At 35.9% G+C, this 24,629-nt stretch overlaps 1 protein-coding gene across 3 annotated transcripts in view; it reads left to right on the top strand.

The window, feature by feature from the left end:
* Window positions 1-24,629, top strand: part of FGF12 (fibroblast growth factor 12) — a 441,503-nt gene that overhangs the window by 401,512 nt on the left and 15,362 nt on the right. For all 3 annotated transcript variants that reach the window (XM_081139424.1, XM_081139423.1, XM_081139422.1), the window contains one exon: window positions 21,317-21,515. In XM_081139424.1, coding sequence (XP_080995550.1) covers window positions 21,317-21,515 — 199 coding nt within the window. The remainder of the gene's footprint in view (window positions 1-21,316; window positions 21,516-24,629) is intronic.

Raw genomic sequence — 24,629 nt, 5'->3', positions numbered from 1 at the left:
TTGGGCCGAAAAGGTTGCTGGCTCGATTCCTGGTCAGGGCACATGCCCTGGTTGTGGGCTCAATCCCCAGTGGGAGGTATGCAGGAGGCAGCAGGTATATGCTCTGCTCTCAGATAGATGTTTTTCTCTCTCTCTAAAAATCATTAAAAATAAATAAATAAATAAAAAACATTAAAAAATCTAAAATAAAGAATTGATTTAAAAAAAACTTTTATTATATTCCTGATATCTCAATTTCAACTCAGTTTTCCTTTCCAATATCCTTAGCACTCCATTTCAGACTCTAAAATACCTAGAGATTCTCTTAATACCTAGAACAACTATTAGAGAAATCACAAGAGGTAATGTAACATCTCGATATTTACAAATTTAGTGAGCATTATTACTGATTTCAGTTATTTTCCCTATTTACTCAGTGGTTTTCACCCTCACTCTAATGTGCAGTTTCATTTTTACTCAGGTTATTGGTTAGAGAATAAATATTAACTCAGTAAACTGAGAAATATATAGTGTGAGTTTTAAAGGCCATTAATTCCCTAAGAGCCACCAGTGAACATTTTACTTCTAATTAGGTGCTTTAAAATATTGTCTTAAAAAATTGAATGTTCTCTCCTAATCTTATTTATGTGCTTAATTTGCTTAGCATATCTTCTTACCTTAATGCAAAATGCTCAGCTCTTTGTCTTTGGGATTGATGTGTTTTTCTGGATTAGCTCTGGGTTCTTTCTTCTATTCAAAATTTATAACAAAGCTATAGAATTAAGAAATCTGTTTACAACAATTATGGAGATATTATTAAAGCTAAAATTAAAGTGAACATTAGTACCTTTGTAGGTTGGCGTTGAGAACCCCCTGAAGGAAATTGTAAGGGACGGAATCTTCCCCCTCCCGTGAGCACCTTCACCCTGTTGCCCTGATTGGTCACCTTGGGCACCATGGGGGTCCCTTGGACAATAAAGAACCTATAGCTTTCCATCCACTGTTTTCAAATGCAAGGACTAAGAAGTCCCTTATGATTTCTGTGGTGCTTACTTCAGAGTGTTTTATAAAAGCTTGGCAAGAAAGGAAATATAACAAAGACACACTACTCTCCAATGGTATTATATATTTTATATATATGTGTGTGTGTGTATATATATATATATATATATATGTACATACAGTGGTACCTCAGTTTTTGAACGTCTCCCTTGACGAATGTTTCGGTTTCCGAATGCTATAAACCCAGACGGAAATGCTTCGGTTTTCGAACATGCCTCGGAAGTCGAACATGCCACTGGGCTTCTGCTGAGGGCGAGATCCTGAGGCCCAGCTGTCGCCTGCTGATCCCTCGGTTTTCCAACGTTTCAGAACTCTAAGAGTCTTCTGGAACGGATTACATTCGGAAACCAAGGTACCACTGTATATGTATACTTAAGTTTCATATAATTCAGACTTAGTTTCATCCCCAATTAAAAACGCCAGCTGAATATTAAACATTTTTAAAGACTAGTGAAGGAAAACACAAGATACGTATTTAAAATCGGTTTCCTGGTCCTGGGGTTAATAGTAACTGTCCATGGGTTTTATGTAGGTACTGAAAAGAATACAGAATTAAAAACAAAATGACACTAAAAATATAGTTTTCTTTCATATTAGGACTTGCCAAAAAGATTTATAGAGAATTGCACACATGTTTTCGAAGTAAACTGGCCTCGGCCAATTCACAGCAACCAGTACGAACAGTAATTAATTATTATTAGTTTTAAATAATTACTTCCAGAGAAATATTTTTAAAAGCTACCTTTCCTTGGATTGCTAGTAATTGTTCATCTCATCAAACAGATACAGAAACCCGAAAGATCCCATATCTGATCTCTATTCTTAAGGCAGAGTCCATTCAGTAGACACTGATTTTTTTCCCTCAGGCTCAGCCCACTGTCATATTAAGTTATTATTTTCCATACCTAGTACTTACTTTATATATTGTAACGCTAGACACTTGTCGGTGTAAATATGGCTTCTAAACATTAATCTATAATTTTACTCTGTACCATACTTTGTGTTAAAGAGTGCTGTCAGGCTGTCAGAGATAACTAAATAGATTCAAAATGGGGGAGAGAATGTTATAAAATGCTGTCAAGTTTACTTTGATGGCTCTCATTTAGAGTGTTATTCTTGAAGGAAAGTAAGAAATGTGAAGCCTAGAATGTTTTTGTTATTAATTCCATCTATATTTGACATTCTTAACGGCCAAACACATTGTTAACCACCATCATATATAGATGAGATTTTTTTTTGTCTCCTGGCCAATTTAAAAATTCTCCTGCACTGTCAAGTAGTGTTATATAATAAGCTCTAAATACTAGCTTAAAAAGAATGGTGGCATTTTATCTCTCTATTGTTTATAATGATCTCTCACTTTCCGGGTTCTACATCTTGTTCTGTTCTAACATTCCCACTTAAAATCTGTGCCTTAGGCATTGTAAAATGTGGCATTCATCAAGGCCTTTAAAGAAAATCTCAATTATTTTTAAGTGCGATCATTGAAATAGCCTTTTGCTATCTTTTAAAATTAATTGACTCTAATTTTTCTCTTTGATCATTTAAATAGTATCTACTTTAGCTGAAATAAAGCCTTTATAAAAATTTAAATTTAAGGCCAATCATAAATTAAATGTAAAAGAAGAAAATGAATATTCTGGAGGCCTTTGAAATAGATAGGCGATTGGTGGGCCCTGCTGGCCACATGTGGGACTGCACCGTCCGTCCCAGCTCTGGCTCCAAGGCGACGCCAAAGGTGGGGAGGACACCTGGCAGGGACGTTCCCCTCCGTTCAGTTCCTAGTTACATGAGCACAGAATCAGTCATCATTACTCTTTTACCCCAACCCTTGGCACAGTGTCTGACCCAAAGCAGGAATCCTATAAATCCTTCGTGTATGACTTTATTAAATAACCTTAAAAACTAATATTGATTACACTGTGAATATTTAAGTTTCTTAATGGTGAGAACTCTAAAATTATGTTACATGAACATAATCAAGTTCCATACCAAAAGGCATACATATTATTTTTTTAAATGTCTCATGATAGTTTAATGTGAATTCAATGGAGACTTGAGGTTTCAAGTCTAGGACTGATTTTTAAACTGTTAAGGAGGGAGCATTTCTATGATTATCTTCTCATACTCACCCTCCAGATACAACTCTATGACATTCATGCATAGAAAGAGAAAAATTCCACTAATTATTCAGTATTTTATTTTTAGGGTGCTAAAGATCTAACTGTATGAAAATAAGCCCATATAGGAATATCCCGGTGTTTAGGGCTGAGAGAGAAGTTTTACCCAGAGTAATGTGAGTGGGTAACTCTAATGTATTACCAATATCACACCTTGCTTTCATTTTACAAGTGGAGAAATGAGTATCCAGGGTTTCCTAACTCCCACCCAGCCTGATTCATTAATTTAGGCTACCGCCTGGTCCCTCTAAGCATGTGAGTTACTGTCCTTCCAAGCACGTGCCTTGGTAATTCGGGCAGACCACAAGATGTCCATAATGAACTAAAGCTCTTGTGATCCATTTTATGAACTTCTGACTTATTTGAGTGGATTTCTGCTTTATATGAATCAACTTCTTGAATAATAGAAAGTATTATAAAAAGTATATCTCCATTTTAAAATTCTCAAGTATATTTTCAATAATTATGTCAGGAAAAGCACAAATCCAATGCTATGTGAGTTTGAGGAGTTCAGATATTGTTTGAGCCAGAAAGATTCTGCTTTTCTTTCTACAACATACTACGCACAGCCACTGGCCCAGTGTGTAGCGCTTACAGAAAGGAAACTTGCTGTTTCCTGATAGTCTAACCTGGGCACACGAGGGTGAGCCAACAGCAACTACTTTGCATGACAAGCTAATAGTATTCCTAGGATCACAGTGATGCTACATATTCACATTATATATTTGGAGTCAATGTTTCTTCTAAAAGGAGGGAGGAATAAGGACATTCCTAACATTTGGAAGTGTTTCAGGATGGATTGGGAACCCATCCCAAATTGGGTCGAGTCATGCTATTGGACTCAGTTGTGTAGAAAACGATAGATGACAAGAGATGAGGCCATGCGGTATGTATAGCCTTGAAATGCCACCCAGTCTTAACCAAGGTAACTCTTATCATCAGTCTCTAAGAGAACGGGTGTGTTTGATAAGAGAGTTAAATTTAAAAATGTATAATACTAGGACTATAGAGAAATTAAACCTACTTAAAAGAATATAAAAACTTGAATCAGTGGTGAGGAATGGGTCCTATATTGCATCAAAAAAGAAAGTGGGCACCCTATTGAGTGCACCATGCAGTCCATTGTCAGTGTCCAAAGCAGTGGTAGAGGGACAGTGGCAGTTAGAGGATTCAGGGTAGGAAAGTTGAAGCCCTCCCTTTCTCCCCGCAGATTAGACTATATCTAAAGCAGGCACTCTCTTCTTGGAGCCATATTTTAATGGGTATGGCAGCCCTGAATATACCTAGTGCAAGACAAACTAGACTGTGAGGTGTGTCAAACCACATGATGTGGCATGGTTGAAATATTGAAAATATTTAAGAATACATGTGGCACTTATGAAATCTTTTCTGGTCTCTGAAAAACATGAGCCATAGGAATCTAGATTATCCAGACCAGATTTCTGATTTATCTTGAGCAAGTCATGTCCTGCTCTATGTAATCCTACCTCCTAACAGGACCATTTTGACAACCAAATCTAATATAACTCCACTTGCCATGCAGGTGGTAAAAGTGTTCTTGACATTGCTATTTAAAAGATTACCGTGTTGTCATTGATTCTGTATTTCATTGGTAGTTCCATGATACAAAATGCTCCCTGTTTAAAATTGCAAACATCTCAATGCTGTATGTTTACAATGATATGTTATATATACACGGATTTGTTATGTGGATAAAAAATAGCTGCAGGTGTTCATAAATGCATGTCGAATCTACACTTGGTACGGCAGTGTAAAATTAAAGATACTTCTTTCGTTTTGAAAATAAACCTTGGGGAAAGAATTTCTCCACTCAGGGCCATAGTTTTTGTAAAATCAAGTGGTCTCTCCTTTAAATTTTAAAACATTGTGACTATGATTTCATGAAAAAAATTCATAAGTTTAGAGGGGGAAATTGTTATCAATAACATTAAAAACCTCTTGAGTGAGAAGCCCTTTCTTGTTGCCTGCTTTATTTTTAAAATATATTTTAATTTTGTTCTGGGAAAAGTGTGTGTGAGTGTGTGTGTAAGAGACAATGAGAGTGAGAGACTAAGACAAGAGAATTTCTCTTCCTACTGAGAAGCCCATAATCAGTCGTTCCGTTCTGGTTTGCTTATAAAACATCGCAAAACCAGCAATTGTAGGATACTTTCTCCACTAAGTGAAAGCTTGGGGACAAAGACTTAGAGCTCTAACCAGGATAGGCCTTCCTTTAGCATAGAAGGTTTTTGTATTAAATGAGATTTAAACATGATTTCGCCAGTTTCTCCTGAAAATTAATGCTAGAACACCAGAGAGGACCACCACTGTGCTCAGTGTGCCTAAAGGCTCAGTGTTATCCCGTGTCCGTGTGGCAAGTAGAATAAAAAGGGTCAGAGCATGTTTCAATACCATTCTCTTATTTTCTGGGGAACCTTTCTCCTACCCAGTTTGTACTTTGCTCTGTACCCCTGCTGTTTGTTTGGGGCTTTATTATTTTCTTATGCAAATGCTAGTCTACTTCTCCATCTGGTGTCAGGGCGGCACCAACGCCAGAAGTAGTGATGAGGAAGATGTCCCTCCAGGAGAAAGTGCTGGGTGTCACTACAACAATCTTGTCTAATTTCGCAAGCTCTAGTGTTGCTTTCCCTTGGGCTTACTCTAATGGAAGCCTAAAAGGATGGACAGAAATAATAAATATTTTTCCAAGAGGTCATCATTCTTCAGAATAATGAGCATAAATGAGAATCTCTTGCACATATATGGTACTTTATAATTTCTAAGGCCTTTTCACTAACAGGATCACATTTGAATTCAGATGTTTTTCGTGGGTGAGATATTGACCCACTGGTATTTGAGAAGAGTATTTCAGAAAGAGAGTTGGGATTACAATTTGTAAGAATTCAGTCATTAGTATAAAGTTGTGAAATGCATATTTTAGGTCTGTTAGTTATGTTTTTATTCTAAGATGTTATTGCTTTACACATATTTTCAATGAACTAATCATTTACACTTTAAAATAGTTTTTGATACATATGGGAATTTTTGAAACATAAAACTTCATGTCAGCTTCAACTTAAATGTGTTTTTTGCTTGTTTGCTTGTTATTGAAAAATGTATTATTTGTACAATATTTTTTAAATTTTGTCCAGTGTTTGATCCTAAAGAAGTGAGATGGATAAAAAAATAAAGTTTATGCAAAATAACTTAAATATTGCATCTTTCTCAGGACTATTAAAAAAATCAAAAAACAAACGAACAAAAACCTTTTTCTTAATTCTCATAAACTATATACCCTACCTTAGATGTTCCCATACTTTTCTGCAGCCTTCCCTCAACAATAAAATGTTCAGAACTCCTCCTTGACCTTCTATGCCTCACATAGACTTTCCCCCTCCCTCCTTGTTACCTGAATTTCAAATGCAGAATTCCTTATTAATACACCCTGATCAAAGGAAAGAGGAGTGGCAGAGACTGGGTGGCCAAACCAGAATCTTTTTCAGAGTGTGTATTAGTTTGCTAGGGCTGCCATAACAAATGCCACCTAACATACCAGTGTAACAAAATGCTACAGACTGGGTTGCTTAAACAGTGAAAATTTATTTTATCACAATTTAGGATGCTAGAAGCCCAAAGTCAAGGTGCCAGCAGTGTTGGTTTCCTCCGAGACCTCTTTGCTTGGCTTGCAGATGTTGGCCTACTTGCTGCCTCTTCCCGTGTTTGTCTTTCTGTGCAAGAGCACCCCTGGTGTCTCTCTGCGTATCCTAATCTCTTATAAGGACATTGTTTGGATTGGATTAGTGTCTTACCTTGATAGGCTCATTTTAATTTAATTACCTCTTTAAAGGCCATATATACAAATAATCACATTCTGAGGTACTGTTTCTGAAAGAAAAATGGAAAAAGAAAAAGAAAGAAGAATCATGGGAGCAATAACCTCTTTGTCACACCAACACTCAAAGCTTATTTGAGCTAAATCACCACTGCTCCACCTAGTGGTATCTCTAATTGGAGGTTAAGCACCACCTCTGGAAAACAACTTGAAATTGAAAGATAAACATGTGCATAGTTTCAGTCTTTAATCCCACAGTAGTCTTTGGAAAGACCAGAACCTCCTAAATGCATTAGGTCCTGTGGAGCACGGACATGGAAGTCCTATGCCTGGAATTCATGCCGTTTGACATCTTTTAGGCCAGGCTATCTCATTAGTGACTCTTTGGATTCAATATTTCATTCAGAGAATCACATGATTATTGGACTATTAGAATATTATAAATTCATTATTGAATTAATAAAATCTTTCATTTCCTTTCCCCTTCCCTTCCCTTCCCTTCCCTTCCCTTCCCTTCCCTTCCCTTCCCTTCCCTTCCCTTCCCTTCCCTTCCCTTCCCTTCCCTTCCCTTCCCTTCCCTTCCCTTCCCTTCCCTTCCCTTCCCTTCCCCCTTCCCCCTTCCCCCTTCCCCCTTCCCCCTTCCCCCTTCCCCCTTCCCTTCCCCCTTCCCCCTTCCCCCTTCCCTTCCCCCTTCCCTTCCCTCTTCCCTTCCCTTCCCTTCCCTTCGTTTTCTTTTGTGTCCTCCCCTCCCCTCCCCTCCCCTCCCCTCCCCTCCCCTCCCCTCCCCTCCCCTCCCCTCCCCTCCCCTCCCCTCCCCTCCCCTCCCCTCCCCTTCCTTCTCTACCTGCTAAGTTCCAATATATTATTCAAGGGTCAAATAGAGCCTCTTTCAGGAAGATCTTTTTGACCCTGATTCTCACTCAACAAGGAGATTTTATTACTCAATTTTATGTCTCATAATATTTTAAACTCTGACGACAAGGACTGTCTATTAATTTCCATATCATTAACTCATTAGAACACATACAAAATGTAAATGTTAGCTGAAAGAATACATGGATTACATATTCACTGAGTACCTAGGAATTAAACATCAAATATGATGTTTTGTCACCCACACATTAACCTTCCCTTTCTCTACCTGCTTTGGCTGGCCCATCTATAGCTGATTTCCATATAAAATATACATTGAATTTGAAAATACAGGCAAACATATATTTACAGTTTTATTGAGCTGTTTATAAGAAATTCTTTTAAAAAGTTATGCTATTCACATTTTTGCCTTTGCTCAAATAAAGACTCTATGTGTCAGAAACTAAAACTTGTCAAGTCTAGCATGATATCTCCTTCGTATATTGTTCTGCTCTCCCACACAGTCGTTTTAAATACAGCTTTTCAAAAGTTGAATGCTGGAAATTTGCATGCTGATTCCATTAGGGAAAATGGTCAGATTCTATTCAGCATGAATACAAGCTAAATTGGCGAGATGCTGAGACTCTTTGCCACTTGGCTTCAAGTGAAGAGAACAGCATTGGGGTTGAGGTTGGCTTCCAAGGCTGGGTCTTTCCCATTTATAAAATGGTTTTTAAAAATCCAGGTTTCTTTTTAGTTTCATCCAGACTTCTGCGAAGGAGAAAAGAAATTTAAAACTCTAAGCTGCAAAATATTTCCAAAGAGCAAAGACTCTCTTTGAGCATGCTGGACACACTTCAGGGGAAACCAAAGTCAAATACTAAGTGCTTATCAACAGTCGAACCCTAAACTTTGTTTTTTTTCTGACCCCTGAAAATAGTCTGATCCTTGCTAATTCATCTTCTAATCTTTTTTGTTTTTGCATTTCATTGCTGACATTTTAAAATATTTTCTTGTGCTTATATTAGCCTTTCTTTAACTATCAATGAATATAAATACTTTATTTATTTTTCCCACCCATTCCCCACTCCCTACCCCTTTGGCAATAAGCTAAAGTTGTAGGCAGGTTAAGAGAATTTGAGATTAACATAAAACAAGATCTGACTCATCCTAGACAATGTTTTTTTTGTGTGTTTTTTTTTATTTCATCAACCCAGTTTTTTCTTCTTTGTTGTTTTTTCTTTTTTTTTTTTTTTTACATAGGGGCAGAAAAATCAAAACAGGAAATGAATACAAAGTGTTTCCCTTTCAGATAATGTAGCATTCCACAAAATAAAATTTAAGAGTAATTGATCTTTGTAGTCAGTGATCTAAAAATAGAATTCCTTACTCATTTGACATTTTCTGAAAATGACTTTAATAGAACGAATAGAATGAATTTATATATCAAAAAGGAAGTATAGCCTTCTTACTAGTCAGGTTAATATGTGCAGGAAAAATATGTACACTTCACAAAGCATTAAACAACATTTATGTAAGACTTTATGAAAGGTAGTGGGGTATACAGACATGGACTGAAGAGGAACTGTGACATTTTACAGTACATCAGAAGAATGGATTTACTCTTACTCTTAAATGACTCACATGCATTTTGAAAGTATTAACATAAAAAACAATCATTAGCATTCTACTTGTATTCTTCCAGGCCCAGAATAGCATTTGTTTGCTTTGCTTAATACATGTTAATGGCTTTTATCAAGTTAAAATGTATTTGAATTTCTATATAATTAGTTGTCAATTCAAGAAAGGAATAGTATCTCGTACAGACACCCTCCATGAAATCTTTACCTTTTGTAAGCTAACATAGAATGTGAAGAGAATGCTGATTCATACCCATGTTTATAGTGTCATATTGTAGGCTCCTTGAGAGAATGTATACTTCTGTTTATTTTAAAAACGTTTCTCCCTTTTTCAAATATTTTCTGAAAAAGTAAATGATATTTCCTATAGGCAATTAATCTGTTGATTGTTAGCTGTAACTTTTAAGTTTCAATTCTAAAACCAACAGAGTAAGAGAATGTAAATAGTTAGATTCTGAATTCTGTTTGCATGTTGGTAGACGGGAAGCTTAGCTCTGGAAAACATCTGTACGTATAAAGTAAACTAGGCCCCTCTTCATTTCTCTTTAGTGGTGAATATGTTCATCATCACAGCAAGATTTGCAGCAAAGATTTAAAAAACCCAAACACACAACTCCAGCTTTTTAGTTCTATCAGGACTGTTTGCGTAGCCGATTACCCTGTAGGCTGTGGAGATGAAAGTGGCCGGTGTGACGGCACAGCCGGGCTTCGCTGAGACTGAGCGGAACACACCCGAGGGGCGGTTTTCTAGCTCTGCCAGGGACGTGGCAGGGCTTGGTCTGCACACACCTGCTGGGCACCTGCAGGATACCAGGCTTCCTTCACTTTGCTTTTTTTTTTAATCTTTCATTCCTTCCATATTAATAAAAGGATTTGTGGCGTCTGCAACATCACAGCAGCCCTGTGTCCTCTGTAGTCACCGTGCACCCCAGCCAGCATTTCTCATTCACTGACCGTTACCGTGGGTCCTCATTGAGGAATGTTCCAGTCACCGAGCATCGTAATCACTGCCAGGAAGATGTTTAAATGAAAGTGTAATTTGAACCCAATGAGCAAGCGACCAAAGCAAATTCTGGGTTTGTTTCTCCTCGATGACAGAGGGGATAGTTACACAGCATGCCTGCAGTGACACATCACCCCCAGTAAAAGCCCTTAACTGCATCTGCGCAGGGGAAATGTCATCGTCCTCTGGAAAGCCCACAGCATTTAATGCTTCTGCCAGCTTTGGTCAGAACTTCAGGTAGTATTAGGGGAGAAATTTCCAGTCCCCTGGATTTGGGGATTGATCCAAATTGTGCAAAGGCTGAAAAATGAAACAGGTAGAGTTCAAATAAGGATGAAGATTTTAAAAAATATTTGTTTTCCAAGTCCTGAGGCCCAAGGTTCTTCTGGTGGTCTGCTCACCAGGACATGAAAGATGGGGTAAATAATCAGGTTTGTTCTCATTCCCTCTTTCAAAACTCAGCTAGTCCATTTGCAGTTGTTTGTTTAACGAGGGTTTAGTTGGTTTCTTCCTGCAGGAATTTTTCACAGGGAGTACCATTCTTTAACATGGGATCAGGAGAACTTATTCTTGTAGTCATGAGGCTTTTGCTTGCTGTGTGAGCCTGTGTAAGTGAATTCCCATTTCAGGGTCTAAGTTTTATCAGATTTAAAATAGAACTGTTTTTGCATCTGTACTCTATATTAGATGTTCGAAAGCCACATTTAGCGAGGAGGTTAATTTTATTTGATCAACAGGATTTTCCCTCGTAATTTAATTTACTGTTTGAAGCAGTAATACATACATAGAGCGAAGTAAGTTTATTTCTTACAGCTTTATTCTCCAACCACCCAAATCCTTTCCCAGAAGGCAAACACTATTGCCAACATCTTGTGTGTTCTTCAAGAGACTTTCTAAACATAATACAAGCACATACCTATTTGTGTGTATGTGCAGATATGCGTATATTTAACGCAAATGGTAGCATGTCATGTACAAATACATATGTGATTGCATTATGATGTGTGCGTGTTTGATACAAATAGTGGTATCCACAAATACACACTTACAGATTACTTCTTTTATTTAACAATGCACCTTGTAGATTTTTCTATAGTGATACATACATAATGAGCTGCTTTATTGTCTTCAGCAGCTGTATAATATTCCATTGTGTGGACATGCAGAATTTATTTAACTGGTTCCCCCAATGAAGGGCATTTGATTCTTTTCAGTATTTAGATGTTACATTTTTACCATGAATATAATCTTGAACATACTTCATGTTGCACATGTGCTACTATATCTGCAGGTCAAATTCCCAGAAATGTGTCAAAGGGTATGTGCTTTGCAATGTGAGAATTTAAGCCTATTTCCCAATAGCACTGCTTTGGCTGCGTCCACACATTTTGATATTTTGTGTATCATCACTGTTCACTGAGAACTATTTTCAATACCCTTTATGATTTCTTTCTTGCCCCATGGGTTTTATACAAGCCTGTTGTTAACTCCAAATATTCAAGGATTTTTAAGGTATTTAATATTTATTAACTTCTACTTTAATTTTGTTGTGAGTGAACATACTGTGTAAGATATCATCAGTCTTTTGACTTCTTACGTGGGCCTGCATTTATCTTAGTGAATGTTCCATATGCCTTCAAAAAAACCTTTCACTTCGCCGTTGACTGGTGTCATGTTCTACAACATTAATTAGGTCAAGTTGTTTGATGGTACTCAGGCTTTCTATACTAAATTTTTCTATGTGTCCTAACAGTTGTTGAGAGGAGAATATTAAAATCTCTAATTGTCATTGTGGATTTATTTGTTGTCTCCCCTTAGTTATGTCACTTTTTGCTCCGTGTATTGTGAAGCCCCGTTCTAAGGCCCATACATACGTAGGATAATTATACCTAGGTCTTGATGCACTGACCCTTAATCCTTATAAAATATTTCTTTTTACTTCTGATAATACTCCTTGCCTTGAAGTATCATTTGTCTGTTATTAATATAGCCATGTCTACTTTCTTATGCTTACTATTGACTTGGGTATAGCTTTTCCGTACTTTTGCTTTCAAACTCTATAAGACTTAAGGGTATCACTTGTAAACAGAATATTGTTGAGTTTTGCACTTTTGTTCAGTCTGACAGATTCTGCGTTTCAATTGGAGTTTTTATTCTATTTACATTGAATGTGAAGATTGACATGATAATGTTTAAATTTACCACCTTGCTATTTGTTTTCTATTTATCTCATCTGATTTTTATTTTTTCATGTCTCTTATTTCTTTTTAATTAATGCTTATTATGTTCTATTTTAATCCTGATATTAGTTTCTTAGATCCACCCCCTTTGTATTATGTTTATAGTTTTTGCTCTAAAAATACAATAGGGGCTCTTACTTTATGACAGTGTAGTTAGAATTAACACACTTTACATAAAATATAAGAACCATAAAACAATATATGTCAATTATTGTTACAATGGCATATATGTGTTTTTGCATCATAATCCTCACTGCAATGTTATTATTTTTGTTTTAAAATTAAAAGAAGAAAAAGTATGTGCTTTTATAGTTATGAACATGTTTATGATTTCCAGTGCTGTTTATCCCTTCCTGTAAAATCTGGTTTCCATCTGGTAAAATCCCTCTTCAGCCTGAACAACATCTTTTAGCATTTATTATAATGCAAGCCCACTAGAAATTAATTCACTCATTTTATCTGAAAATATTTTCACTTTACCTTACCAATTTTGAAGAATATATGTACTGGATATAAAATTATGAGTTCAATTTGTTTTTTATTTCAGCATTTTAATAACTTTATTCCATTGTCTTCTAGCCTCCAGTGCTTATGTGTTTGATGTAGCCTTTTCTGTTCTCTGATTCATTTTAATTTTTTTCTTTATCTTTATTTCTCGGAAGTTTGGTTACAATGTGCCTGAGTATACTTTTGGTGTATTTATCCTGCTTGGAGTTTACTGAGCTTCTTCAACCCGAATCTGTAGGAAATTTTATTTTTACAATATTTAATAAATTTTAATCATTATTTATTCATTTTTTCATCTTCTATTTTTTTCCCTCTTGGTGCGTTTTTTGACATCTTCACTTATCTGTATATTTCAGCATGGATAGTTTTAATCAGTCTATCTTCAGGTTCATTCATGCCTTCATTTGCCAGTCTCCAGTATGTCAATAGTATACCCAGTATTTTTTCCCTCAAATATTGTCCTTTTCAGTTCTAACGTTTTCCTTTGTTTTTTTGTTGTTTTTTTATCATTTCCATTTTTGCTGCTGCTATTTCCTATTTTTTTATGAATTATGCCCTTTTTCTTTAAGTCCTATAACATTTGTAGGAGCTATTCATTCTAAATCTGAGCCATCTTGTGATCTTTTCTATTAACTGCTTACATTGCCTTGCTTATGTCCATGTTTTCTGATTTTTATCTCATGTTAGACACTTGTATATGTTGTAGAGTATATTGTCATCTGACAAAGAATGTGTGTTTTTCTTGGCATTTAGGGAAATACGTAGTAGATCCTCTTGATCTTATCAGGTTCTGTGTGTGTTGGGGGGGGGGGGCGGCGTTGTGTGTAGGTCGTGACTATTTGGCTTCTGTCTTTAGTCCTGGGCGTGGGAATGGAGGGACCTTAGTTAGATGTGATCATTAATCTGAGACTGTTTTCTGAGGTTTTCATTGAATTTCCTGAAGTAGCTATTCTATGCTAGGCTTTGAGGAATCTCGTCTTGAGCATGTCCAGTCTATTAATAAGCCCAGGGTCCTTAGGGAATTCCCGCTGAGTCTTTCCCCCATTCCACTAGGTTCCTTTTCTCAGGAACCTTGATCCACAAATTCAAGGCCCTTTATAATCCCAAACCCCAATTTCTTCCTCCTCAGCTTAAGAAAAATGAAAGTGCTGTGCCTCAGCTTCACCCTTCCGTTCCAGGGTTAAAAGGAGCCTTGAAGCAAGCCAGGGCTAATGTGGTGCTTACCTCATGTATTTTTTTCTCTCTCAGAGACCGAAACCCTGTCATTCCAGTTGACAAGTGCAGGAAACCATTGCCTCATGTATTTGTAGTTTTACCGTCATTTACATCAATCAGGAAGTTATGCATGATACCGGTTATTCTGACTTCAAGGATGTTGACACAGGGAGTTTTAAAAATAGGGAAATTTCACGTAAAAAACACATTTCCAGTCTTAGTTGATCATTTCCGGGGCCCTTCAGAGTCTTTAAAATGATTTCCTAAAGTTACTGCAATGTTTAAACTGGAATATGGGAATATGAAAACACCGCCACTTTCATTCTTATTCCCAGAAAGGCAGACAGACACTGGGGCACCAGAAGCAAGCCGCCTCTTTCGTGAGTGTGTTCAGGTATTCACTGCGGTTGCCTTGATTTTCACACTCGGTCATAGTGGGGAATTTGGTGACTACTGTGTACATGATCCCTTCATAAGAACCAGGGATGTTTTTAATGGAGAATTGTACTCTTCCTCCAATACCTGCTCTCTGTCTCCAAAATATTCAGTCTTGGAAGTAATTTTGATGATAACAGTGCAGTAATGATATATCCCCTCACCCACTGGCCCCCCACTTCCCACTCCCACCCCACTTCCATACTTGCAGGCTTCTGGCTAGCGGCTAAGTCAAATGGCTGGGTGGTATTGTGCCTTTTTAGGAGGGGTTAAGAGCCTGAAAATCACATCAGTTATCTCAGATTCATGTCAAAACCATGTGTGTGTTAGTGCCATTGAGTTTGCTCCAACTCCTAGCAACCCTTTGATCGATCGAGTGATATTGACAATTTTCTGTTCTCGGCAGCCCTGCTGGGCTTCTGTAAACTCATGCCTATGGCTTCTTTTATGGAGTCAATCCATCCCATATTTGGTCTTCCTCTTTCCTTGCTGCCTTCTATTTTTCCCAGCATTATCTTTTCCAAAGAACCTTGCCTTCTCCTGGTGTGCCCAAAGTAAGACAGAATTATTAGTTTTGTCATTTTTGCCCCTAGCACTGTTTCAGGCTTAATGTGCTCTAGGACCTGATTGGTAATTTTTCTGGAAGTCCAGGGCATCCATAGAGCTCTCCTCTTACACAACATTTCAACGAATCGTGTGTTTTTTTCCTATTAGCCTTCTTCATCGTCCAACTTTTACACCTGTACATAGTAATTTGGATTATGAGGGTGTGGATGTTCTTAGCCTTGGTCTTGAATGACACATCTTTGCTCTTACTGATTTTTCCCAACTCTTCCATTGCTGCCCTTCTGAGTCTCAGCCTTTTTTTTTAATTTTTTTGGCTGCAGTCTCCATTTAAACTGACTGAAGGTAAGTAAAGTCCTTAACAATTTCAATGTCTTCATTGTCTTGTTAAAGCTGTGTCAAAAACATCCTGTACCAGAAAAAGAGAAATGGTCACATTTATTTGTGCGCTCTATACATAGATGACCAAATTAACCGTAAGCAAGGTAGCCTTGATTTGCCTTTTATAGGGAAGAGAAACTCAGGATACATTATTTGGATTCCACAAGTAAAGTAACTTTTCTCAACCTACTGTTCAGGATAACTTGTTCTCATATCAAATATCTGAAAAAATTGTAACTAGAAGTAAAGAAAGTAATGTGCCACATATCATATTAAACATACCTTTATTGTCTTGTTTAGTAGTTATAATCATATAGTGAAGGTATCATTAGTCTGGATTTATAGATGGTAACACAGAACTTCAGAGAAATTAAATAACTTGTCCAAGTTATAAAATCAGTTATTTGAATCTATGGGTCTATCTTCCTCCACAATTATGTTTCCTATATACTACAGTTTTTATTATTTTATGATGATATAAATTTACCTTGTCATTTTGTAAGATAGTGCAAAGAATATGTTAACAAAGAACCTTTATTTTTAGACAAATTAACTCAGCAGTTTTCCAGTAAAAATTATCGAAAAAGTATATAAAGATTTCTGTATCTGCAGAGTATTTTTAAGTTATAAAATTAGATTTGTTCTGATTTTTTTCAAATGTGCTGCATTTGAGATAATATATTTTAGCATTTCCTTTGCCTCTTGTCAGGATGGAAAACAATAGTTCTCTTGCTTGATTTAATGTCACTATGTCCGACAATACACTTGGCAAAGCAACTGCTAATATACCAAAGATTTGCAAGGTCTGTGCATCTAAAAGTCATTAATGAAGTTAGCAAACCAGACGCTTCACAGCCATATATTCAAAGGTTATATAATCAAAGGTACTATCTATCTCTGGAGTTGCTGGATGTAAATTATGTTTAAGAATCATCAAATGTTTTATTTCTTTTTTTCCTTATACACTACCCAATAAACAACATTGCACAGCAAACAGGAAAAATGCTTTTTTACATTGAAAAGAGATCAGGTTTTGGATTCTATTTGGAAAGGAAAAAGAGAAAAATGAGAGGATCCTTGTGTCTAGCATATATTTGAAAAATCAGTAATTTTTACATATTATGGAGAGAATCACTAGTCATAATTACTTCCATAATAGTAAAGTTATTTTCTCTTATTATATTTTATTACTGTTTTGCATTGTTTTCTTAATAATATATTATTACCATTTTTTGGTATGTAAGCACTAATTTTGAAATAATATTTTTATATTGGCTCTTTAATGTCAAGACATTATTTATTTTACATGAATAATAAAGATATAAAAGACTTAAGCCGAAAGGGACATTTGTTATTGCCTAGTTCAACAAACACTTCTCTTTTACATTTAGGGGAACAGGGAACCTAAGAAGGAAAGTGATCTTCCTAATAACACATATTAGAGAAATGCAAGAATAAAATTCCAGGTCTCATGATGTCTTTTTACTAAATTATTTTGTTAAAGTAGTTGTTTTGTTTTTAATTCCAAGAACTGTTGAGAATATGAGCGGACTATAACAATCATGGCACTTACCATCAAAAAGCTTAAACAGATTCATATGTAATATAATGTCAGGCAGTGTTATGTAGAAAAAAGCAAAAGATTAGAAAGTAACTGTAGGAAGTGCTAAATTATGTAAGGTAGTCAGGGGAAGTCTCATTTGAGAGTCACATTTGAGCAGTGACCTTAATGAAATGAGCGATCAAGCTGGGTTAATATGTTATCGAAGAGGTTTCTAAGAACAACGGTTATCAGCTGTGAAGGACTTGAAATGGGTTGTGCTTGTTTCTGAGAAACAGCAAGGAGACCAGTGCTGCAGTGCAATGAGTGTTCATTCATTCATTTCACATTCATCCCATGGATTATTACAGCCAGAGCAGTAAAGAGGAAATGGGGATCTGCAAAGAATGGGATAAAAATAAATCAGAAATATGGGACAATTTAATTAAATTAACTACACAGGATTAGACAAGTCATGTATTTCTACATGACTTGGAAAACACATTTTGCAGGTAAAGCTAGGAGCAAAAGTGGTTGTGTGTGAATCGCATAACATTCTTTACTTATTAAGAATGTAGTTTAAGTGGGTATCACTCTGAAATGCAGAAATTTTTAAAGTTATGAACTCAGAGTATTCTCTGTAAAAGAAATGTCAGATAATTGTATGGGTTTTTACAGGTATTAAAGAGCTTGCACGTGTGTTGTGTAATTTAATCTTTAAAGCCCCATGAGTCTGTAGTAACGTGTCTTCAGCTTTCAGTAGTGGAAATTGAGGTTCAAAGAGGTTAACTGATTTGCCAAAGATCAGCCTGACAGTTTGGAATATAAACCTGAAATCTGGAGAATCCAAATGATCTTCCAGAAACAATTTATTGTGCATTTCTCCATGTGTTGTTGGAAATTCTTTTTCCATTGTTCTTTTTATGTCTTGATGTTATTGTTAAAGTGATAGGTTTTAACTTAAAAAGTTTACAAGCACTGTTTGTAAATAAACATATACACATATGCATTATATATATAATCTCCTACAATGAGAAGATGAGAAGTAGAACCTGAAACTAATATAATATTAAATGTCAGCCATAATTGAAAAAAAGTTACTTTAAATGAGAAGTGTAAAGAATGAATTGGAGAAAGGATAGAAAATATTTTTTTCTTTAATAAGTTATGTGATCCAAAATTGTTACATTTTCATCTTAAACAAAATTTGTAACCTATGAGTGAATGATTGTTATTGGTATAAAATTGCCATGCATCATATGTTAGCTCATTGTGTGAGAAAAATTTGATTTTAAGAGGACAGTGATTTCAGGAAGTACTAATTGTCATTTAATTTTCACCACATTTTTGACCCTTCAGTGGATTCTTATTGGCAAATAACATACACAAAGAAGTGTACAATTCATCATAGAGCTCAAGGAATTTTCATAAAGTGAACACACTCATGTAACAAGCTCCTAGATCAAGAAATAGATCATCACCAGCACCCCAGAGACCTCCCCATGCTTCCTCTCAGTAACTACCCTCCCTGAGTAAAGGAACCATGTTCTGAGCTCTACCACAGTAATTAGTTTTACCTGTTTTTGAGCTTTATATAAATGGAATCATAAAGTATGTAGCTGTCTGTTTTTTCTTTGTTTGGCTTCTTTTGTTCCGCATTTTGTTGATGAGAATCATTCATATTGTTGTTTATAGTTGTAGTTTGTTTATTTTCACTGGTCTGTAGTATCTTATTATCTGAATATATTGCATATTTGTTTACTATTGATGGCCATTTGAGTTGTTTCCAGTTTGGGGCTATTATGAATAGTGCTTCTATGACCATTCTCGTACATGTCTTTGGGAGATAGATAATGATATAGATAGATAGATGATAGATGATGATAGATAGATGATGATAGATAGATAGATAGATAGATAGATAGATAGATAGATAGATGTTAGATAGATAGATAGATAGATAGATAGATAGATAGATAGATAGATGATAGATAGATAGATACAGGTAGATATAGTCTGCCCTCTGTTTCCATGGGTTCCACATCCACAAATTCAACCAACCTCATATTGAAAATATTTGGAAAAAAAAAGTTAAGCTCTGTTGATGTGTACTATGTAGTTAGGCCTACCATAGCTGGGTCTCAACTGAACATATATAGACTTTTGGGGGGGAGTATTATTTCCTAAACAATATAGCATAGCAACTATTTACATAAAATTTATATAGTATTAGGTTTTATAGTTCATCTAGAGATGATATAAAGTATACAGGAGGATTTGCATAGGTTATATGCAAATGCTATGCCATTTTATATAAAGGATTTGGGCATTTGCAGATTTTGGTACTTTGGGGATCCCTAGAACCGATCCTGTGCAGATACCAAAGGACAACTATTAACAGATAGATTTCATTTGGGTATAAATCCAGAATTAGAATTGTTAGATCACAGAATATACTTGTACTTATAAATCCTGCAAGATATTTTCCAAAATAGTTTTACCAGTTTACTTTCCCATCATTTATGTGTGAGAGGTCCAGTTGCTCCACATCCTTGTCAACATTTGGTATTATCTAACTTCTCATTTTAGCTATGTTTGAATCTAACCCATGATGGGCTTTTTTTCCAGCTTTATTGAGGTATAGTTAACAATTAAAAATTGTGTATATTTAAGATGCAAAACTTGATGATTTTATATATGTGAATATACTGTGAAATATTCATTCCAGTAAAGCTAGTTAACATATCCAGTACTTCACATGGCTACCATTTTCTCCTTCTTTGTTTATTACGCTACCTTATGATCCAGCAGTCCCACATGGGGATATATCCAAAGGAAATGAAATGAAATCAGGATACTGAGGAAATATCTTTACTCCCATGTTTATGTCAGTATTATTTACAATAGCCAAGATTTGTATTGCATTTATTATAAAATCTCCTCATAAGTCAATAAACAAGAATCAGGCAGAAAAAGTGAGCTTGAGAGGTAGTGATTGTGAAGCAACAAGTGTGAGTTCTGGCATTGACCAATTTTTTTTGGTGTAACTTTGAACTAATAACCTTTTGGTTGTCTCACTTGTCAAAATAATGGAATTGAAGTAGAGGATTTTTAAGGTTCCTTCGTTTTAAAATTTTTTTTATTGAGTTTATCAGTGTGACATTAATAAAATTATATGGGTTTCAGATGTACAATTCTATAATACATCATCTGTATATTGTATTGTGTGTTCACCACCAGGTTCCTTTTTGAACAAAAATCTCATCCTGTTTCATTGAAGATCAGACAATGTAATAATATTTTTTCTACTACTTATTCCTGGGTATTTTTACCTGAGATTTTGATTACTAAGTAAAAACAAAACAAAATATGTTTCCAAGGAATTAAAGGGGAAGTTACTGACATTAAGCAAAAAGGTAGCGTATGGTGATTTTGTGGAACAAGCTTTAGCTATGTACCTCTAGGAGAGACTCTTCAAAAGCATCTGGTGAGCATGTGTGTGCTGTTGTTTTGTTTGATTTTGATTCCCAGGTATACATTTTACATGCTAACAGCCACTAAAGTGTACAGTGGCCAGTCTCTTAACTTTACAAAACATCCTGGGATCAGCTTTTGGACCTGGGCATAGTCTTGATATTAGACCAGTGAGTGACTATAACCTAAGCAGTAGTGTTCTATAGGAGAAAGGCTGTTTAGAAATAAAATCTTGTTTTTTGATTTTGCATGATGAATATTTATAACCAAGGGCTAATAGAAATTATGTGCAATTCCTTCTCATTTGTTCTGAACAGTGGACCTATATTTCAGGTTCATTGTGTTTAAGCAATTGCTGATTCATTTTAAAATCCTTTCTCTCTTTTGTATCTTTTTTTCTTTCTCTCTGCAGGATGTTTTCACTCCAGAGTGCAAATTTAAGGAATCTGTGTTTGAAAACTACTACGTGATCTATTCTTCCACATTGTACCGTCAGCAAGAATCAGGCCGAGCGTGGTTTCTGGGACTCAATAAAGAAGGTCAAATTATGAAGGGGAACAGAGTGAAGAAAACCAAGCCCTCGTCACATTTTGTACCAAAACCTATTGAAGGTATGAAACAAACTTCTTTTTTAGACTCTAATCAGTCAAGTTTCCATAGAATGCAACATTTTAGAACAAAAATTCAGAAAACACAACAGTACCTCTTCATATTACAAAATAAAGAAAGTTATACTGCAGATACTTGGTACTTAGAAAAACCTATAAAAATTCCTGAAATTAGAAGAGTAATGGTAGTTACTATTTGGAATATAATTTCCTTTGGTTTTGAACACAGTAATTTAATGTCTCGGACTGCACCCTTGAAAAACCAGAAATACTATTTTAGTGCTCTAAAGTTTTCAAAAGGCTTTTAGAAATATGTTCATATCCTAATCTCTACATCTTTGTGAGTATATCTAACAATATAATGTATTAATTTTTCTTTGTATTTTTTGAGGAAAAAAAATAGCATACTGTACTGTGATCAATAAGTATTTACTTATAGTATTAAATGTTATTCTCAAATGAGCCTATAACTTCCCCTCCCTTCATTACTTAAGATAATTATATTTAATTGATATTTAATATATGCCATTTAGAATCAAGCAGTGGAATAACGAATTTTATGCTGAGGAAACCCACTTCTTGCAACTTCTTTTTTAAATAGGATGAGGCTGTATCACTGGAGTGACCACATTTACTGCATTCAGACAGCTTTTTAAAATACAGGCTCAGAAAGCAGCTGTGGTCTGGACATGTACCCACATAACAGTCTTCTCCTTTAAATGTCACACATTATAATTACTTAAAACATTAGTTCAGGCCCCTAGTCCAAGGAAATGAGAAAATTGAGGCAGTGCATTGCAATGCATTATACATTTTATTTATATATGATTAGTGGATATTTGACCCTGTCTAAGATGTCACAGAGACATATGATCCATGCCCAAAGATCCTTGATATTTGGTCCAGTCACAAACATCCCTGGAGACATTTGTTCCACACCAACCCATCCAGCTCATCCCATGCGTCATTACCAGCTAGGCTACTGAGAAAAAGAGGGTTGCTATTGACAGTGCAACCGTAACACAATTATTGGACCAATAAAACATGATAGTAAACCAAAAGTCTAAATAAGCATTATGGGCTATCTGAACCCAGAGAGGTTTTCTAAGTGTGGACATTTTGGACAGGACCAAATGTCACGTCCTGCAATATTATACACACACACACACACACACACACACACACACACACACACACAGGGGTGGGCCAAAGTAGATTTACAGTTGTGTGTACATGAAATGCAGAGTTAATAAAGCTATTTTAATAATTATAACCTGCATGTCTTTTTCCATACAAACAACTGTAAACCTACTTTTGCCTACATTTAAGTTGGCTTTTTTAATTGTTTTGCAAGTATTATATGCTCATTAACAACTTTTGAAAAGTCCAGGAAAGTATAAAGGAAAAGGAAAATATCTTTTATACTGACCCCCCCAAAAAAGAACACCTGTGACCTACCACCCTAATCATAACTGCACCCTAATCATAACATGGCTAGTTAGGTTTCCTTCTGAGTCCATATACCTTTGGGAAAGCAATATACACAATGATCACGTTCCTAGTTCCAGAGCTGCTTTCACTCTACATTTATTGCTACATTTCAGTACAAATGTGGAAGAGATGACTAGACAGTTCTTGTTGTGTACATTGAATTAAGTTTGCTGCATATAAAACAAAGCCTATGTGAAAAGCAGTTTAACCATAGAAAGTTTTATTCTCTCACAAACCAAACCTGGATGTCATTTGTCCAGGGCTAGTGCTGTGCCTTCCCATTGTTTGGGACCCTGGCTGTGCCGTTTGTGAGTGCCTCTCACCCTAGTATGCTGTACAACCGTGCATCAGTGCAGCCACACACAGTGGCCCTGGATCGGCCCTGATCCCCGTGACCCAGTCCACACCCTCCTTCCAGCCAGAGGGTAGAGGAAGAGATGGAGAGGGAGGCACAAGCCTGTGCCATGTTCTCTTCAAGAGGGTCCCCATTAGCTGCCATATGATGCCTCCATCCCACTGACCACACCCAGTCAGGTGGCCACACTTTGGTGCAGGGAAGACGAAGAATATAGTTTTTCTTCTGGGTGACTCCCTAACAAGTGCATGTTTGGTGATTTGGGAAGAGTGGCAGAATGGGATTGGGACAACTAGGGGCCTCTGCTGCAGCCTGCCATTGTCTTAACCTTCTGATAGCTCTGATTTCCTAATGTTCCCACTGACAGCTTTTAGTTGATTGTTTTGTTTTTTATTTTTCTTATTTACTGATGCTTTAGGGTGATTTTCTTTTTTTCTGGGGAAAAATAAGGTCCATTTTTAAATCAGATTTACTAATACTTGGATTTACTTCCAAGAGTCTTTGTATCTCTAGCTTATGGGAATGAACCTTAGGTATAAAGCATAGGGACTTATGATGAGAATCACTTCCAAAAATGAGAACAAGAACTTAATTGGTTTCAGATCAAGGACCTTTTAATTCCATAGAAATGTCTTTGCCTTTTGTCTTAGAAGGCAAGGTTCACTCTTTTGAACAATATTAGATAACAGCTTTAGAAATACTTGCTTTGTACAGTTATTGTACTACGCACATCTCAATTATTGCCTGTTTTATTTTTTATTCCATTTCCACCAAGATTTTAATACTATCCTCATTTTATGAATGTGGAAAATGAAGCACAGAAACACTAATTTTTCCCAAATCAGGCAACTTGTAAGTGGCAGAGCCAGAATTCAAACCTTCTTTATAAATCTAAAATATACTTGCTCCATAGAAGTAAAAGCCATTTTAGATTCATGGAGACCTTCGGGCTCTGTATTGTGACTTAACTGATACACATGAAATTGGTCCATACTCTCGTGCCTCATCTATACTTTTATATCATTATTATAATACAAAACATGAATAATTATCCATCAGTTATATTTTTATTTTTTCATACCATTAAATGATGTTTACTGGTCACTATTATTATTAGAGACATGTACACTTGAGGTTTTGTTAGGCATTATTCTTAGGAGAACTTTTTTCTCCCTGCTAAGAGCCCAAAGCTACTCTTGCTAATCACTATTATTACTAATATTACTAAGTCTTTTACTACTTCTCTATACAATTTATCAATTTACCATTTG

The sequence above is a fragment of the Miniopterus schreibersii genome (genome assembly GCF_964146895.1).
Source record: "Miniopterus schreibersii genome assembly, chromosome: 5".
Classification (NCBI taxonomy): Eukaryota; Metazoa; Chordata; class Mammalia; order Chiroptera; family Miniopteridae; genus Miniopterus; species Miniopterus schreibersii.
The sequence above is the reverse complement of the archived record's forward strand: the minus strand, read 5'-3'. Positions and strand labels throughout refer to the sequence as shown.